Source organism: Corvus cornix, unplaced genomic scaffold, assembly GCF_000738735.6.
Source record: "Corvus cornix cornix isolate S_Up_H32 unplaced genomic scaffold, ASM73873v5 scaffold4, whole genome shotgun sequence".
Classification (NCBI taxonomy): Eukaryota; Metazoa; Chordata; class Aves; order Passeriformes; family Corvidae; genus Corvus; species Corvus cornix.
The window spans coordinates 114,050-131,804 of NW_024108689.1; the positions used below are offsets into that span (position 1 = coordinate 114,050).

Below are 17,755 nucleotides of genomic sequence, written 5' to 3' on the forward strand. Positions count from 1 at the left end.
GCGATCGCGCGGAGTCAACGCTTTGACCAAAATCGTCTTAATTCACATGAAAACCGCGGGGCGGGGCCATCCGGGCCCTATAGGGACCGGGGGGTGCGAGCGGTCCCTATAGGGATTGAGGGGGGAGGGGTCCATATGGCCCCTATAGGGACCGGGAGTGTCCATAGGGTCCCTATAGCCCCCAGGAGAGGGGGAGGGGTCCATATGGCCCCTATAGGGACCGAAGGGGGCGGGGTCCGTCGGGTCCCTATAGAACCCCGGGGGGGAGGGGCTGCAGGGCCCCTTTAGAGCCTGCGGGGGAGGGGGTGGGTCCATATGGGCTCTTTAGGGCGCGGGAGGGCTCCATACAGTCCCTATAGGGCCCGGGGGGGCGCTCCGTGCCGTCAGGTGCCCTTGGCCTTGTTGGGAGACCTGCAAGAGAGAGAGGGCTGAGGGCGGCCCTATGGATCCCATACGGCCCGGGGGCATCTCCTATGGATCCTCTATGGCACTGGGGAGGGTCCCTATGGATCCTATATGGCCCTCGGGGTTCCTACGGATCCTATATGGCACTGGGGAGGGTCCCTGTGGATCCTGTATGGCCCTGGGGGATCTCCTATGGATCCTGTACGGCCCCCGGGAGGGTCCCTATGGATCCTGTATGGCCCTGGGGGGTCCCTAATGGATCCTATATAGCTCTGGGGGATCTCCTATGGATCCTGTATGGCCCCCGGGAGCGTCCCTGTGGATCCTGTATGGCCCTGGGAGGTCCCTATAGATCCTGTATGGCCCCCGGGAGGGTCCCTATGGATCCTGTATGGCCCTGGGGGGTCCCTATGGATCCCATACGCCCCGGGGGTCCCTATGGATCCTGTATGGCCCTGGGGGGTCCCTATGGATCCTATATAGCTCTGGGGGATCTCCTATGGATCCTGTATGGCCCCCGGGAGCGTCCCTGTGGATCCTGTATGGCCCTGGGGGGTCCCTATGGATCCTGTATGGCCCTGGGGGGTCCCTGTGGATCCTGTATGGCCCTGGGGGGGTCCCTATGGATCCTGTATGGCCCCCGGGAGGGTCCCTATGGATCCTGTATGGCCCTGGGGGGGTCCCTATGGATCCTGTATGGCCCTGGGGGATCTCCTATGGATCCTGTATGGCCCTGGGGAGGGTCCCTATGGATCCTGTATGGCCCCCGGGAGGGTCCCTATGGATCCTGTATGGCCCCCGGGAGGGTCCCTATGGATCCCATACGCCCCGGGGGTCCCTATGTCCCCCCTCCCCCCCCGTTAGTGTGTTAGTGTGTTAGTGCCCCTCCCCCAGCACGCGCCGTTAACCAAATCCGCCTTTATTAGCCCAAATCCTCATTAAAAACGCGCCCGGCCCCTCCCCCCTACAAAATCTGTACATCCGGCCCCTCCCCCACCGGGCGGGGGGCCAAGGGGGGGGAGGGGGACCCCCCACAGAAGGGCCGGGGGTCCCAATGAGCCCCTTCATTAACCCAGAGCTCCTTCATTAACCGCGCACCTCGTTAGCCCCTGACCTCATTGACCTCATTAATCTCATTAATCTCCACCGCGGGGTCCCCCAGCACCCATCGAACCTGAACGAGCCCCACCAATTAACGCCAATTAACGCCAATTAACGCGCTCCCCACCCCTCTCGCCCAACAGCCTCAGGCGCTTCGCCAGCCGCTAATGAGCCTTAATGAGCCCCCGTGACCTAATGAACCCCAGCGGGTCCTGCGGCCCTAACGAGCCCCCACCCCCAGAGAAGGCCGGGACCCCCCAGCTCCTCCCCATCCTAATGAGCCCTAACGAGCCCTAAGAAGCCTCAACGAGCCCTAATGAGCCCTAATGAGCCCTAACGAGCCCCCGCTCCTTCCGACCCCTCACCTGCGGACCCCACTCCTGCTGGCCCCTCACCTGCGGACCCCTCCTCACCTGCGGACCCCTCACCTGCGGACCCCTCCTCACCTGCCGACCCCTCACCTGGGTCCCCCCCTCCCCTCCCCTCCCCGGCGGCTCAGGGCCAGCCCCGGGGGCTCGGGGCCGGTCCCGGGCTGTGCCCGTCCCTACGGCCCCACTGACTTGCCGCTGTCCTGGGCGCGGCCGGAGGCGCCGCGGGGCCGCCCGTAGAGCACCACGGCGGCCAGGACCATGGCGGTGCCGGCCAGGAAGGGCGCGCGCGGCCGGAAGCCGAACAGGTGCGCGGAGGCGGCCGTGGAGGCCAGGATGGAGAGCGCCGTGGCGAAGCCCTTGAGGATGTTGTCGGCGTAGCGCACCACCACGGCCACCAGCAGCCCCCCGGCCGCCTGGTTGACCACCACGGCCCACACGGCGCCGTTGTAGCCGTAGAAGAAGCCGAGCGCGGCCACGGCCGGGCCCTCGGCGGCCAGCATGGCCCCCAGCCCCACGGCCGTGCCCACGGCGCCCAGCTGGACGTTGCGCACCCAGATGGAGCCGCCCGAGCGCTTCAGCAGCCGCTCGAAGTAGACGCCGGCGAAGCCCGAGGACAGGCAGGACGCGGCCACGGCCGCCAGCCCCACGGCGTAGCTCTGCGGGGGCCCCTCGGGGCCGGGGGACGGCGCCAGCGCCGCGGCCACGGGCACGGCCCGCGCCTGCTCCGCCTGCACCAGAGCCACCCCCGCGAAGAGCAGCGCCAGCGACAGCCACTGCAGGCGGGACAGCGCCGTGCCCAGCAGCAGCACCGAGAACAGCGCCGTGGTCAGGATCTTCAGCTGGTACGTCACCTGTGGGGACAGCGGGGACAGCGGGGACAGTGACATGGGGACAGGGACACCTGTGGGGACAGCGGGGACAGGGTCACCTGTGGGGACAGGGTCACCTGTGGGGACAGCGGGGACAGGGTCACCTGGGGGACAGCGGGGACAGTGACACGGGGACAGTGACACCTGGCGGACAGCGGGGACAGGGTCACCTGTGGGGACAGGGTCACCCGGGAGACAGGGACACCTGGGGGACAGCGGGGACAGTGGGGACAGTGACACAGGGACATGGACACGGGGACAGCGGGGACACCTGGGGGACACAGGAGACAGGGACACAGGGACAGGGACACCTGTGGGGACAGCAGGGACAGTCATACAGGGACAGCAGAGACAGGGACACCTGGGGACAGGATCCCCACGGGGACAGGGCACCATGGGGATGGGGACACCTGGGGACATAGACTGGGGTGGGAACAGGGTCACCTGGAGACACAGACACAGGTGTGGGAACAGGGACATGGGGACAGGGGCCACCAGGGGCCACCCGAGGCCACCAGGGGCACAGGGACACCGTCACCTGCAGGGACATCTGGGACAGGGATGGGGACCCCAGACACAGGGACAGGGACACGAGGACAGGGACACGGGCACAGGGACAGCACCGTGGTCCCCGAGGTTGCCACACATCCCCCGGCCCATGGCCCCAGGTGCCCCCTGTCCCACCTGGAAGGTGGCCGCGGGCAGGTTGGAGATGGCCACGTACTGCAGGTTGTTCTGCAGGGTGTAGATGAGCGAGGGCACAGCCAGGCGCAGCGTGTCCCCAAACTGTCCCACCACGGCCTCGTGCAGCGTCACCGCCGTCTGCCGGACACTGCCTGGGGCACAGGGGACACCGCCCGGGCTGGCCACACCCCCCATCGCTGCCACCCCCCAGTCCCCTCCTGTCCCTGCCACGTGTCCCCTTCACCCCTCCCACGTCCCATCGTGTTCCCAAGGTCCCTCCTGTGTCCCCTCTATGTCCCCTCACCCCCAGGTCTCTCTCGTGTCCCTGTCACATCCCCCCCTCGTGTCCCTGCATCCTTTTGTGTCCCCATCCCCACCTCAGAGCTGGAGCAGAAGGAAGAGGAGACAGCACCGGCTGTGTCCCTGTTCTCTCATGGCCTCGTCCCCATGTCCCCAATGTCCCCCCTCACCGCGGTGCTGGATCAGCAGCAGGCACAGACCGTGACCGTGTCCCCCCATGTCCCCCCGGTGTCCCCTGTCCCCCCTCACCGCGGTGCTGGATCAGCAGCAGGCACAGACCGTGTCCCCCCCATGTCCCCAATGTCCCCCTGTCCCCCCTCACCGCGGTGCTGGATCAGCAGCAGCAGCAGACAGGCGCTGCCCTTCATGGCCTCGGCCATCACCACGGCCGTGGTGGGCAGGAAGCGCTCCCCGGGCAGGGTCCGCACGTAGCGGATGCTGAGCACGAGCGACGCGTTCTGCAGCACCAGCACGCCCAGGCTGGCGTACTTCACCCGCCGCGACACTGCGGGGACACCGCGGCGTCACCGGGGCCGGGAGCCGGCGGGCCGAGCCCCCGCGACCCCCGGAACCACCGCGGGACCCCCGGGCCCGGCCCCTCCGCGGCCCCCCCGGGACGGGGACCCGCACCCGCCGCGACACCGGGGATCACTCGGGCCCCATGGCGGGACCCTCCAGCCCTGAACTCCCCCTGCCCCCCGCCCCCCACAACCGCCCCCAGCCCCCCAAACCCTGCGGGTGCCTCCGGCCCCTGCTCCGCCCCGCGACCCCTCTCCCGCCAGGACCCCCACAGCCCCCTCAGACCCCCACAGCCCCCTCAGACCCCCCGCCCACAGCCCCCGCACGGCTCTGCCCGGGCCCCCCCGCCCCGCAGCCGCCCCCCGGGGCCCTGCCCGTCCCCTCCTCGCCCGTCCCCTCCTCACCCGTCGCGGGCCCCGCGGAGTCGCCGGAGCCGCCACCGCCGTCCGCCGCCCCCGGGGCCGCCATGGTGGCACCTGCCCGGCACTTCCGCTTCCGGCCACGCCGCCACCCCGCCCACCGAGGGCGAGCGGCTCCGCCTCCCTCGGGCCCAGCCAATCCCAGTGCGCCTCCCCCCATGGAGCCCCGCCCCCTCGGCCAGTCCGGCCAATCAGCACCCGCCTCGCGCGCTTCCCGCCACCGCCTCGCGCTGTTCCCGCCTCTCTCACCCGTAAGCCACGCCCTCTGCGCCCACCGACCAATCGCCGTTCTCCTCACCTCTCACACCTCCTTAGTCCCCGCCCATCGCCCGCCCCGCTCCCTCCCCTCACAACTGACCAATCCCCGACCGCGTTCCTCACGCGTCGCCCAATCAGCGCCCGCCGCCGGCAGCGCCGCAGCCAATCAGAGGCGGCGGCGCTGGGCGCCGCGGTGCATTCCACGATGGCGGCGGTGCCGGGCGGGTCGCGGCGCTTCGACCCCGCGGCGCTGGGGCTGGACCCGTCCTGGCGCCTCACGGCCTACGGGGAACTGCGCGGCTGAGGCTGCAAAGTCCCGCAGGAGACGCTGCTCAAGCTCCTGGCGGGACTCGAGGGACAGCGCCCGGGAGGAGGAGGCGGAGGGGAAGGGGCGGAAGTGGAGAGCGGCGGGGCCCCGGCGCTGGGTGAGAGTGGGGGGGGATCTTGGAGGTCCCGGGAGGTCTTCAGAGGTCAGGGGGCTCTGGGGTGTCTCAGAGACGCGGCTGAGGGGGGTTGAGGAGGCCTGAGAGGCTTCGGGGGAACCTTTCGAGGGGGTGCTGAGGGTCTCGAGGGCTTGGGGGGGCCCAGGGGGAGGCCAGGAGGGCTCTGGAGGGGCTCAGGACGGGCTCAGGACGTGGCGGGGGGGGCTGGAGGGACCTCGAGGGAGTCCGGAGGGCGCAGGAGGGACCGGGGGGCCTCAGGCACATGACGGGGGGCACGGGGCAAAGGTGGCCCGGCGGGGGCGGGAGGGGGCAAAGGGCGTTCGGGGGGAGGAGCCGCGGGGAGGGGGCAGGGGCAGGAGGGGCCCCCCAGATCCGGCTCCTCCCCTGGGCTGGGCCCGGGTCCCGCCCCCCGAGCCGGATCCGTGTTTCCCTCCCCATCCGGTTCTTGCCCCTCTCTGTGCCCCCTCCCCTCAGCGGGGTCTGTGCCCCCTCACGGGCTCTTGTGCCCCCATCCCTGCCCGCTCCGAGCCACTTCCTGCCCCCCACAAAGGGCTCGGTGCCCGCCCGTGCCCCGCCTGAAGGATCTGTGCCCCCTGGGGTGGCGTTGGGGCCCCCGCTGAGGGGTCTGTGCCCCCCTGGGTGGGCTCGGTGCCCCCCGTGCCCCCCTGAGCGCTCGGTGCCCGCAGGCATCGGGCTGGACTCGTGCGTGATCCCGCTGCGGCACGGGGGGCTCTCGCTGGTGCAGACCACCGACTTCTTCTACCCCATCATCGATGACCCCTACATGATGGTACCCAAAACCTTCCCTCTGGGACCCCACAAATCCCCCTTGCACCCCAAAATCACCCTTGGGGACCCCCCCCAGATCCTGTCAGGACTCTTGGAAACCCCAAATCACCCCAAGGGACCCAAAACCCCCCCAGGGAACCCCCAAATCCCTCCAGGGGTCCCCCCCATTTCTTCCTGATTGTCTTCCTCCTTCTGGGGACCCCCAGACCTTCCTCAGCCCCTCTCCAAAGCCAATTGGGGTCCCCCAGTTCTACCCTGGGCCCCACAAATCCCACCCTGAGCGTCCCAAATCCTTTCAGACCCCCCCCATCCTATTCCAACCCCCCCAAATTCCATCTCCAGACCCCAATATTCTCCTCTGCCCCCCCCAAATCCCCCTGTGGGACCCCAAATCCCATTGTAGTTCCTCCGGTCCTATCCCTGGGTCCCCCAGGCCCTCCGTGGTCCCCCAAAACCCACCCTGGGGACCTCAAATCCCCTTCAGAGCCCCCAGATCGTTTCCTGGGTCCCCAATCCCATCCTGCCCCCCCCCCAAATCCCCCCCAAGGTCTCTTAGCCCTTTCCTGGGCCCCCCAAATCCCATTCTGAGCACCCTCAAATCCCCCTGGGAGCCCCTAAAATCCCCTTGTGACGCCGCCCAGTTCTATCCCAGGCCCTCTAAACCCCAATTTGGGCTTCCCTAAATCCCACCTGGGGATCCCAAATCCCCTCAGAACCTCCCAGTCCTGTCCTGGCCCTGCCAAATTCCACTTGGGGACACCAAAATCCCCTTGAGAACCCCCCCCCCCCAATCCTATCCTAAGGCCCCCAAACCCCACCTGGGGCCCCCCAAATGCCACATCAGGATCCCCCAGTGCTATCCTGGACCCCCCAAACCCCTCCCCAATTTCAGGGCCGCATCGCCTGCGCCAACGTCCTGAGCGACCTGTACGCCATGGGGGTCACCGAGTGCGACAACGTCCTGATGCTGCTGAGCGTCAGCCAGCGCATGAGCGACGAGGTGGGGACATGGGGACACAGGGACACGGGCTGGGGGTGGCACGGGGGCAGGGGGCACAGGCACACGGGGCAGGGACACGGCAGCGGCGCTGTGCCAGGGAGGGGACGGTGACATCGGGCAGCGCAGGGACACGGGGGACACCTGGGGTGACAGGGACAGGGGAGGGGGGCACAGTGACATGGAGGGGTCACACTGGGGACAGGGAGTGACAGTGACAGGGATGGGGGGTCACAGTGACATGGAGGGGTCACAGTGACATGGAGGGGTCACAGTGGGGACAGGGATGGGGGGTGACAGTGACATGGAAGGGTCACACAGGGGACAGGGGACAGGGGGGTGACAGGGACGGAGGGGTCACAGTGACATGGAGGGGTCACAGTGGGGACAGGGGACAGGGGGGTGACAGGGGCGGGGATGGGGGGTGACAGTGACATGGAGGGGTCACAGGGTCACACTGGGGACAGGGGACAGGAGAGTGACAGGGACAAGAGGGTGACACGTGTGTTGGGTGGCAGGGGGGTCACAGGGACACGGCGGGAGTGACCTCCCATGTCCCCTGTGCCCCACCCCCGAGGAGAACAAGGTGGGGCTGCTGGTCACTGGGGGGTGATGGGAGACACTGGGGGGTGATGGGAGACACTGGGGGGTGACAGGGACACGGGGGGCACTGGGGACACTGGGGGTATGATAGGGGACACTGGGGGTGATAGGGGACACTGGAGTGTGCCAGGAACACGGGGGGTGACAGGGACACTGGAGGGTGACAGGGACACAGGGGGTGCCAGGGGTCACGGGGAGCTGACAGGGACATGGGGGGTGTGATAGAGGACACGGGGGGTGCCAGGGGACACGGGGGGTGCCAGGGGACACAGGGAGCTGACAGGGACACGGGGGGTGCCAGGGGACACGGGGGGTGACAGGAGCTCTCTGTGCCCCCCAGGAGCGGGACAAGGTGATGCCGCTGATCATCCAGGGCTTCCGGGACGCGGCCGAGGACGGGGGGACGTCGGTGACGGGGGGACAGACGGTGCTCAACCCCTGGGTCATCGTGGGGGGCGTGGCCACCGCCGTCTGTCAATCAAGCGAGTTCATCATGTGAGTGATGGGTGGGGCGGGGCCACTGCTGTCAATCAAGTGGGTTTGTCGTGTGAGTGACAGGCAGGGTTTGGGGCAGGGCCTGGGGGCACGGGTGGGTTTGGGGACACGGGGCTGGGGTCAGTCCCTCGTGTCACGGACAGGGTGTGGCAGGGGCGGGGTTTGGGGACAGGGCATGTCCCACCCTGACCACACCCTGCTCCCACCCTGCCCCCACCCTGCCCAGGCCGGACGGGGCCGTGCCCGGGGACGTCCTGGTGCTGACCAAGCCCCTGGGGACACACATGGCCGTCACCCGCGCACCAGTGGCTGGACATGGTGAGTGACACCGGGGCAGAAGGGACAGGGGACACCCTGGGGGGTTCAGAGCCAGCCCGGAGCCCCCAGGGGTGCCTGAGATAGGGCTGGAGACGCCCAGGTGTCCCCAGGGGGAGCCAGAACGGGACCGAAAAGGACCTGAGATGTCTCTGAGGGAACCCCAAAGCCACCTCTGATGTCCCCAGGGGATGGAGCTCCACCTTGGGGGTCCCTGAGCCACCCCGCTGTCCCCAGGGGGGTCCCTGAAGCCACTGCGGGGTCCCTGACGCTGTCCCCTCCCTGTGCCCTCCCTGCGCCCTCCCTGTGCCCTCCCTGCCCCCTGTGCCCCCGCTGTCCCCGCAGCCCGAGCGCTGGAACAAGATCAAGCTGGTGGTGACACGGGAGGAGGTGGAGTTGGCCTATCAGGAGGCCGTGTCCAGCATGGCCACGCTCAACCGCACCGGTGGGTGCCACTGGGGACACCGAGGGCGCCCGGGGGAGGTGACGTCGGGGTGCTGGAAGTGGCCGTGACCACGCCAGTGGGTGACACTGGGGACAGAAGCCACCCTGTGGGTCCCCAGAGCCACCCCAGATGTCCCCGAGGGAACACAAAGCCACCAGGGGAGTCCCTAAAGCCACCCCAGCTGTCCTCAGAGCCATTCCAGGGTGTCCCTGTGCCGTGCTGGGTGTCCCCAAAGCCACTCCTGATGTCCCCAGAAGCACTTCAGATGTCTCCAAGGGAACACAAAGCCACAGCGAGACTCCCCAGAGCCCTCCAGGGTGTCCCCAGAGCCACTCCAGGGTGTCCCCAGAGCCCCCCGGGGTGTCCCCAGAGCCACTCCAGGGTGTCCCCAGGCCATGCTGGGTGTCCCCAGAGCCCCCAGGGTGTCCCCAGAGCCCCCCGGGGCGTTGCCAGAGCCACTCCACATTGTCCCCAGAGCCCCTGGGGTGTCCCCAAGCCATGCTGGGTGTCCCCAGAGCCCCCCGGGGCGTCGCCAGGCCGCGTGGGGCCGTGTGAGGTGACGCCCGTGTCCCCCAGCGGCAGGGCTGATGCGGGCGTTCGGGGCGCACGCGGCCACCGACGTGACGGGCTTCGGGGTGCTGGGCCACGCGCGGGCCCTGGCGGCGCAGCAGCGCCTGGACGTGGCCTTCGTCATCCACAACCTGCCCGTCATCGCCAAGATGGCCGCCGTCAGCAAGGCCTGTGGGGGCCGCGGGGGGCTGCTGCAGGGCACCGCCCCCGAGACCTCGGGTACGGCCGGGGCACCCCGAGATGGGATTGGGGACCCCGAAAGTGGGGTTGGGGATCTTAAAAGTGGGATTGGGGGGCACCAAAAATGGGGGAAAGGGCACCGGAAATGGGATTGGGGACCATTAAAATGGCGGGGGGCGATGTGAGGGGGAATTGGGTACTCCCGGCCAGCAGGGGGCGCTGTGCATTAGGGCAGGACGCTAGAAATGGGGAGAAACAGCCCAAAAACGGGGAGGGAGGGGTCTCAGAAACGGGAAAGGGAGGCTCAAAAATGGGGGGATGGATCCTTGAAATGGGATGGGGGACCCTGAAAATAGGAATAGGGGCACTAAAAATGGGATTGGGGAGCCCGAAAATGGCGGGGTTGATGTGAGGGGGTATAGGGTCCTCCCGGCCAGTAGGGGGCGCAGGGCGCCGCAGCAGGGACCCAAAAATGGGGGAAGGGGCACCAAAAATGCTATGGGGAACCTCGAAAATGGGGTCAGGGGTGCTAAAAATGGGAGAAGGGACCCCAAAAACGGGAAGGGCTCCAATGGGGGGGGGAAGGGGGGGGGAAAATGGGGGCACATGGGGTCAGCCCGGCCAGCAGGGGGCGCTATGGCAGGACCCCAAAAACGGGAGCGGGAGGAGAAATTGGGGGGGGGAGAAAGACCTCAAAACCAGCAGCAGGGATCCCTCAAACTCCCCATTTTGGGTGGGAACCGCCCCTGACGGCCGTGTCCGGCAGGGGGGCTGCTGGTGGTGCTGCCCCGCGCCCAGGCCGCGCGGTTCTGCGCCGAGCTGAAGGCGCCGGGCCGCGCCGAGGGGCTGCAGGCCTGGATCGTGGGCGTCGTGGAGAAGGGACCGCGCGGCGCCCGAGTCATCGACAAACCCCGGCTGATCGAGGTGCCCCCCCGCGGGGCCCCCCCGCGCCCCGACAGCCCCGGCACCCCCCCCTCGGAGCCCCCCCGAGCCCCCTCTTAGGGGAGCGACCCCCAAAAAACCCCGAAGTCGGGGTAAATCCCGCACCTGACGCAGCTCCCCTATAGGGGATCCCAAAGAAACCCCCAAATTTGGGTCAAATTCCACCCCCAAGGGAGCCCCAGCAGCTTCGGGGTCCCTCACGGACAGAGCTGCCCCGAGCTCCCCTCGAGGGGACCCCAAAGAAACCCCCTAAAAAGCTCGGGGCTCGGCTGTGGTCAAAACCGCCCAAAAATCCCATCAAAGGCCCCAAATCAGGTCAAACCCCCCCCCCCCCCCAATTTCCCCTGTGTCCTTTTCCAGGGGACCCCAAAGACCCCCAAAAGCCCCAGAACTTCCCCAAATCTCTGCCCAAACCCCAGCGCTGCCGGTGAAGCTCCCAAAACCCCCCCGGGGGGGCCCCCAAAATCCCAACCCCAGCTCTGCACTTTGGGGGACCCCAAACCCCCCCGGACCCCCCCTTTTTTGGGGACACCCCCCCCAAATCACCTCTCCCCTCCCCCCAGGCTCTGCCCGATGAGCAGCGGGCAAAGCCCCCCCAGACCCCCCCGCACCCCCAAAATCCCCCCCGCGTGACGCCCCCCCCCAAAACCCCCCGTGGGGGTGGGGGAGGGGCCGAGACCCCCCCTCAGTGAGGGGGGGTTGGGGGGCTCCGGGTTTTGGGGGGGGCGGGGGAACCCCCCAGCAATGGGGCAATAAAAGCGATTTGAGACAGATTCGGGGGGCGTTTATTGAGGGGGGGGGGAACCCCAAAACCCCGGGGGGGTCCCAGGGGGGTGATGGGGTCAGGTCTGGGGGGTTTGGGGTGCCCCCCCCTCACCTGACCCCACCCATGAGGCGGCTCCAGCAAGGGGGTTCCCAGAAGGGTATTTGGGGTTTTGGGGGGGTCCCGGGGGGGGTCGCGGGGGGTTTTGGGGCCCCCCTCACTTGATGCAGTCCATGACGTGGATCTGCAGCGTGTCCATGTCCGGGGCCTTGTACTGGCACTTGGGGCAGCAGAGGTCGGGGCCCTCCTCGGGGGGCGGCAGCAGCGCCCCAAAACCTGCGGGGGGCGGGGGAGGGGCACGGTCAGGCCCTGCCCCCACCCCTCCGGGGGGGTTTTGGGGGTCCCGGGCCCCCCCTCTGTACTCACCCCCCGCCGGGGCCGGGGGCGGCTCCGAGTGTCGGTTCCGCATCTCCTCCAGACGGGCCCTGGGGGGAGAAGGGGATTTGGGGGGTCCGGGAGGGGTCTGGGGGGGGCCTCAGGGGATTTGGGGTGGCCCGGGGGAGGCCTCAGGGGATTTGGGGGAGTCCGGGAGGGGCCTCAGAGGATTTGGGGGGGGTCTGGGAGGGGTTTGGGGGGGTCTGGGGGGGGCCTCGGGGATTTGTGGGGGTCTGGGAGAAATTTGGGGCAGTCCGGGAGGGGCCTCAGGGGATTTGTGGGGGCAGGGAGGGGTTTGGGGGGTCAGGGGAGGGGTTTTATAGGGGATCAGGGGGGTTTTTGGGGGGGCTCCCAGGGGGTTTGGGGGAGTCGAGGGATTTTAGGGGGTCCTGGGGGATGTCAGGGAGGAGGGGGAGGGGGAACGGGGGGTCCCTGGGGGCGGTTTTGGGGCATTCTCGGGGGGGTTGGGTGGTTTGGGGTTGGTTTTGGGGGTGTTCTGGGTGTTTCGGGGTGGGTTTAGGGTGCGGGCTTTTGGTGTGGTCCCCGAGGGCGTTTTGGGACAGATTTGGGGTGGTTTGGGTTGTTTTGCAGGAGTTTGGGGTGTTTGGGGGTGGTTTGGGGGTCTCAAAGGGTGGTTTTAGGGCTTTTTGGGGTCTCTCAGGGTGTTTGGGGACTCGAGGTCTTTCAGGCTGGTTTCTGTGGGGTTTTGGAGGGTGTTTTGGGGGGTTTTTGGGGTCTCTCAGGGTGTTTAGGGGGGTCGAGGTCTTTCAGGCTGTTTTTTGGGGGTTTTGGGGGGTTTTTGGGGTCCCTGTGCCGGTACCCGGGCCCCGTCCCCGCTGAGCCGCAGCCGCAGCTGGCTGAGCTCCTCCAGCAGCTCCTCGCGCTGCCCGTGGAGCTGCTCCCGCGCCGCCCGCTCCGCCTCGAAATCCGCCTTGTAGATGTCGGCCTGGTATTGGGGAGGGGTCAGGACACCCCAAAATCCCCCCTGGGAACCCCCAAATCCCCCAGGACCCCTCCAATCCCACCAGAATCCCCAAATCCCCCAGGACCCCTCTAATCCCACCAGAACCCCCCCAGTGCCGCCCGCCCAACCCCGAAATCCACCTTGGGGATGTCGGCCTGGGACTGGGGAAGGGTCAGGGGGGTCAGGACACCCCAAATCCCCCCAGGGAACCCCCAAATCCCCCAGGACCCCCCAAATCCCCCCAGACCTCCCCAGGCTCCATCCTTGAGATGTCGGCCTGGAGTTTGGGGGGGGTGGAGTCAGGACCCTCCCAGGACCCCCCAAATCCCCCTTGACCCTCCCAGAGCCCCCCAGACTCCCCCTGGGGCCATGGACCCGGATTTGGGGGGATCTCGGGCCCCCACCTGGGCCTGCAGCACCGGGATGGTCTCCAGGGCCGCCCGCTGCCGCTCGGCCTCGGCCTTGAGGTGATCGATGAGGTCCTGCTTGAGGGCCAGCGCGGCCTCGGCCGCCTGCAGCTGCTCCTGCGTCACCTGGCGGGAGGAAATGTCACCTGTGCCACCTGTGCCACCCCTGAGATCACCTGTGCCACCTGAGCCACCTGAGACACCACCTGTGTCACCTGAGAGACCACCCGTGCCACCCCCAGCCCCCGCCCTGCATCCCCAGCGCGGCCTCGGCTGCTGCTCCTGCGTCACCTGGGGGGGACAGCGACACCTGAGGGGTCCCTGTGTCACCTGGGGGTCACCTGGGGGTCACCTGAGGGGTCCCTGTGTCACCTGGGGGGTGGCACCGTCACCCTGAGGGGCCCCAGGGACATTCCCGGTGTCCCCAAGGGGCTGGAACGGGGACAAGGTGCCACCACAGGGGAATGGGGTGGGGGACAGGGGCCACCCTGGGGTGCCCAAGGGATGGGACGTGACCTCTGGTGTCCCCTGGTGTCCCTGGTGTCCCCAGTATCCCTGGTGTCCCCTGGTGTCCCCAATGTCCCCCTGGTGTGCCCCTGGTGTCCCCCTGGTGTCCCCGATGCCCCCTGGTCCCCCCGGTGTCCCCTGTCCCTCACCTGGCTCCGTTTGTCCCCCTCCAGGCTGGCCTTGATGTGGGCATCGTACTCCTGGAACAGGTGATGGTACGCGGCCTGCAGCTGCACCAGCTTCCGCCTGGGGACGTGGGGACAGCGAGGGGACGCTGGCACTGCCACCCCCTGTGCCCTCCTGGGGGCCAGGAGGCCTCGGGCTCCGGCCGGGCCAGCAGTGGGTGTCCCCAGGTGCCACCCCCGCCCGTGCCCCGCTGTGCCCGAGGTGCCCGTGTCACTCACTTCTCCTCGGTGGCCCCGCGCCGCTCCACCCTCAGGGCGCTCTCCAGGTTGGTCACCTGGAGCCGCAGCTGGTCCAGCTGCACCTGGTGGCCCTGGGCCACCTCCTCCAGCTGCTGGCAGCGCTCGGCGTCACCGCGGGCCCTGCCACGCCCAGGGACACCCCGTCACCCAGTGCCACCCCACTGTCACCCTGTGCCACCCCACTGCCACCCTGTGCCACCCTGTGCCACCCCACTGCCACCCCTGTGCCACCCCGTGCCAAACAGTGTCACTTCCTCGAACTGGTGGCACCACCCTGAGCCCTGTGCCACCCCAGTGTCACCCGATCTCACCTCCACAGGTGTCACCCTGCCCCCACCTGCGCCTGGCCCAGCTCTGCTCTGGTGTCCCCTCCCCCCCTTGGGGACCCTCCCTGACCTCCAGGCCCCCCGTGTCCCCTCCATGTCCCCCCGTGTCTCTATGTCCCCCCCATGTCCCCCCCGTGTCCCCCCCGTGTCCCCCCCATGTCCCCACCGCCGCTCCAGCTGCTCTCTCTCTGCCCGGCTCCTCTCCAGGCGATTTTGGCTCTCCCGGAGCTCCCCCAGCAGCGACGTCACCTGGGCCTGGAGCTGGGCCTTGTCCTGCTGGGGACAGGGACAGGGACACTGTCACCCCCTGGCTGTCCCCAGCTGTCCCCAGGCTGTCAGACCTGTCCCCAGGGTGTCCCTGTATCCCCAGGGCTGTCCCAGGGCTGTCCCCAGGGCTGTCCCCAGCTGTCCCCAGGGCTGTCCCCATGTCCCCAGCTGTCCCAGGGCTGTCCCCCGCTGTCCCCAGCTGTCCCCGGTACCTCGAGCTGGCGGCGCAGCCCCTGCAGCTGCAGCTCGGCTGCGCGGGAAACGTCCTGAGCCCGGAGCTCGGCCACGGCCACGCGAGCCCGCAGCGCCACCAGCCTGGGGACAGGGCCACCAAACGTCACCATGGGCCACCAAACACCACTGACCCCTGCCCCCCACACCCGCAGCGCCACCAGCCTGGGGACAGGGCCACCAAACGTCCCCAACACCCCCAGCCTCCCTCAGCCATGGCCACCGCCCACCTGGGGGCTCCTCAAAGAGTCCCCAAGGTGGCCCAAAGTCTCCCCAAGAGTCCTCAGGTGTCCCCAGATGTCCCCAAAATGCCCCAAGTGTCCCCAAAGTGTCCCTGAAGTGACTCCAAAGTGTCCCCAGACTGTTCCAAAAGTGCCCCAAGTGCTCTCAGGCTGTCCCCAGTGCCCCCAGACTGTCCCCCAATGTCCCCAGTGTCCCCAGACTGTCCCCAGTGCCCCCCAGTATCCCCAGCCTGTCCCCAGTGCCCCCCAGTATCCCCAGACTGTCCCCCAGTGTCCCCAGTGCTCCCCAGTATCCCCAGTGCCCCCCAGTGTCCCCGACTCACTCGGCCTCAGCCTCCGCCAGGCGCTGCCTCAGGTGCTCCTCGGAGCTGGGGGGACACGAGGGGGGGTCAGGGGGGTCCGGGGGGGTTGGGGACATCGGGGGGTCCCCAAGGGGCCGGGGGGGGGGGAGGGGCTCACCTGGGCTCCGGGGGGGCCCCGGGGGGGGCCTGGGAGGGCTCTGGGACAGCGGGGACGTCCTCGAGGGGGGGGACACCGAGCGGGGGGGGCCCTCGGGGGGCTGCGGGGACAGGGGGACAATGGGGGACATCAGGGGGGACATCGGGGGGTCCCCAGGGGGGCTGGGGAGGGGGGAGGGGACAAGGGGGGACACGGGGGGGGCAGTGGGAGGGGCGGGGGGAGATGGGGGGGGATGAGGGGACACGGGGAGGGGGGGCCACGGCGGGGGGGCCACACGAACCTTGGTGCTGGCATCAGGGGTGTCCCTGGAAACGTCCCCGGGGGTGTCCGCGGTGTCCCCAGGGGTGTCCCCGGTGTCCCCGGGGGTGTCCGCGGTGTCCTCGGGGCCGTCCCCGGTGCCGGTCCCGGTGCCGGCCCCGCGCTGGCCCCGCTGGCCCCGCAGGTGCAGCACCAGCTCCCGGGCCTGGCCCCAGCGGCCCCGCAGCAGCTCCCGCTCCCCCCGGCGCTGCAGCTGCAGCTTCCGCAGCTCCTCCAGGCGCTGCCGCAGCGACTCCGTGCAGTGACAGAGCGCCCCTGGGGACAGCGACAGCGCTGGGGACAGCCCGGGGACAGGGACAGAGCTGGGGACAGCGACAGCGACAGCCGGGGACAGGGACAGAGACAGCGACAGCCGGGGACAGGGACAGAGACAGCCGGGGACAGGGACAGAGCTGGGACAGGGACAGCCGGGGACAGGGACAGAGCTGGGGACAGCGACAGCGACAGCCGGGGACAGGGACAGAGACAGGGACAGGGACAGCCGGGGACAGCAACAGCGCTGCGGACAGGGACAGCCGGGGACAGGGACAGAGACAGGGACAGCCGGGGACAGCCCGGGACAGCCGGGGACAGCCGGGGACAGCCGGGGACAGGGACAGGGACAGCGCTGGGAACAGCTGGGGACAGGGACAGCCGGGGACAGGGGACAGGGACAGCGCTGGGAACAGCCCGGGACAGGGACAGAGCTGGGGACAGCCCAGCCGGGGTCCCCCGGGGCACAGGGACAGCGGGGACAGCGGGGCTCTGAGGGAAGGTTGGAACATTTGGGGCGTGGGGACACCGGGGGGACACCGGGGATGTTGGGGACATTGGGGGTTTGGGGGGACATTGGGGTCACTGGGACATTACGGAGGCACTGGGGACATTGCAGACACCGGGGGGACACCGGGAGCACTGGGGACATCGGGGATGCTGCCGAGGTGAGAGACACTGGGGACATTGGGGGACACTGGGGGGACATTGGGGGGACATTGGGGGGGCACTGGGGGATATTGGGGGACACTGGGGGGCACTGGGGGATATTGGGGGACACTGGGGGGGCCCTGGGGGGCACTGGGGGTATCGGGATCGCTGGAGCCATTGGGGATGTCGGGGGCGCATCGGGGGCGTTGGGACCCCAGCGGGGACATTGAGGGACTTGGGGACATTGGGACATCACTGGGGACACCCCCACGGCGCCCCCCGGTGCCCCCAGTTGCCTCCCAGTGCCCCCAGTGCCCCCAGTCCCTCCCAGTGCTCCCAGTGCCCCCAGTCCCTCCCAGTGCCCCCAGTCCCTCCCAGTGCTCCCAGTTCTCACCCCTGAGCTCGCGGTTCTCCGCCCGCAGCCGCTGCAGCGCCTCCGCCAGCGCCGGCTCAGCCTCGGGTCCCGGCTGCACCATCTCCGCGGGCCGCCGCCAGCGCCCGCCGCTCATCGGCGGCTCCCGGGAGGCCCGGGGCGGTCGGGGACGGTTTTGAGCCGAATCCGGGGATTTTTGGGAACCCGGCGGCACCGCCGGTGCCGCCACTTCCTGCTTCCGCCGGAAGCGCGTGACGTCACCGCACCCCGCTGCACTTCCGCCTCGGTAAGTGTCATGGCGACGCCATAGCAACGCCGAGGGGGGAGCGCGCTGATTGGTTACACCTCCGGGTGAGGGCCCGCCCATACTCGGCGCTGATTGGTCAGTGGGGAAGGATGCTCAGCGATGATTGGTGGGTAGGGGACAGGG

The 17,755-nt window shown here is 68.9% G+C and overlaps 3 protein-coding genes across 4 annotated transcripts; 1 reads left to right on the forward strand and 2 right to left on the reverse strand.

Moving 5' to 3' along the window:
- Nucleotides 1-21: 21 nt before the first annotated feature.
- SLC35A2 (solute carrier family 35 member A2) lies at nucleotides 22-4,752 on the reverse strand. Of its 2 annotated transcripts, none has more exons than XM_039572571.1 (5): nucleotides 4,654-4,752; nucleotides 4,053-4,235; nucleotides 3,431-3,582; nucleotides 2,071-2,728; nucleotides 22-411 (listed from the first exon to the last, which is right to left on the reverse strand). In XM_039572571.1, exons 1-5 carry the CDS (start codon nucleotides 4,715-4,717, stop codon nucleotides 248-250), a joined length of 1,221 nt encoding a protein of 406 aa, XP_039428505.1. In that variant the 5' UTR covers nucleotides 4,718-4,752; the 3' UTR covers nucleotides 22-247. The 2 variants fall into 2 exon arrangements, with proteins under 2 accessions (XP_039428505.1, XP_039428506.1); XM_039572572.1 differs by having other exon boundaries at nucleotides 284-411; nucleotides 2,067-2,728; nucleotides 4,654-4,751.
- A 347-nt stretch (nucleotides 4,753-5,099) lies between these two features.
- On the forward strand, nucleotides 5,100-11,171 carry LOC120412226 (selenide, water dikinase 2-like). The gene is given in 9 exon segments (XM_039572570.1): nucleotides 5,100-5,351; nucleotides 6,056-6,159; nucleotides 7,051-7,158; nucleotides 8,099-8,253; nucleotides 8,480-8,549; nucleotides 8,551-8,571; nucleotides 8,914-9,013; nucleotides 9,590-9,802; nucleotides 10,530-11,171. Coding segments are annotated over 9 exon segments (1,227 nt in total). The 5' UTR covers nucleotides 5,100-5,131; the 3' UTR covers nucleotides 10,766-11,171.
- A 335-nt stretch (nucleotides 11,172-11,506) lies between these two features.
- On the reverse strand, nucleotides 11,507-17,707 carry IKBKG (inhibitor of nuclear factor kappa B kinase regulatory subunit gamma). The gene is given in 13 exon segments (XM_039572580.1): nucleotides 11,507-11,804; nucleotides 11,895-11,952; nucleotides 12,724-12,849; nucleotides 13,272-13,400; nucleotides 13,931-14,027; nucleotides 14,186-14,326; nucleotides 14,699-14,808; nucleotides 15,012-15,114; nucleotides 15,596-15,640; nucleotides 15,732-15,757; nucleotides 15,760-15,831; nucleotides 16,012-16,304; nucleotides 17,347-17,707. Coding segments are annotated over 13 exon segments (1,665 nt in total). The 5' UTR covers nucleotides 17,693-17,707; the 3' UTR covers nucleotides 11,507-11,685.
- Between the last annotated feature and the right edge of the window lie 48 nt (nucleotides 17,708-17,755).

Bases quoted from the DNA above. Each gene is read 5' to 3' on its own strand.
- SLC35A2 (XM_039572571.1), bottom strand. From the start codon at position 4,717: ATGGCGGCCCCGGGGGCGGCGGACGGCGGTGGCGGCTCCGGCGACTCC. The intron at 3,583-4,052 runs GTGAGGGGGGAC...CCTGTGCCCCAG, and splicing joins GCTGCTGATCCAGCACCGCG to GCAGTGTCCGGCAGACGGCG. The intron at 412-2,070 runs GCAAGTCAGTGG...TCTCTCTTGCAG, and splicing joins CGGCCGCGCCCAGGACAGCG to GTCTCCCAACAAGGCCAAGG.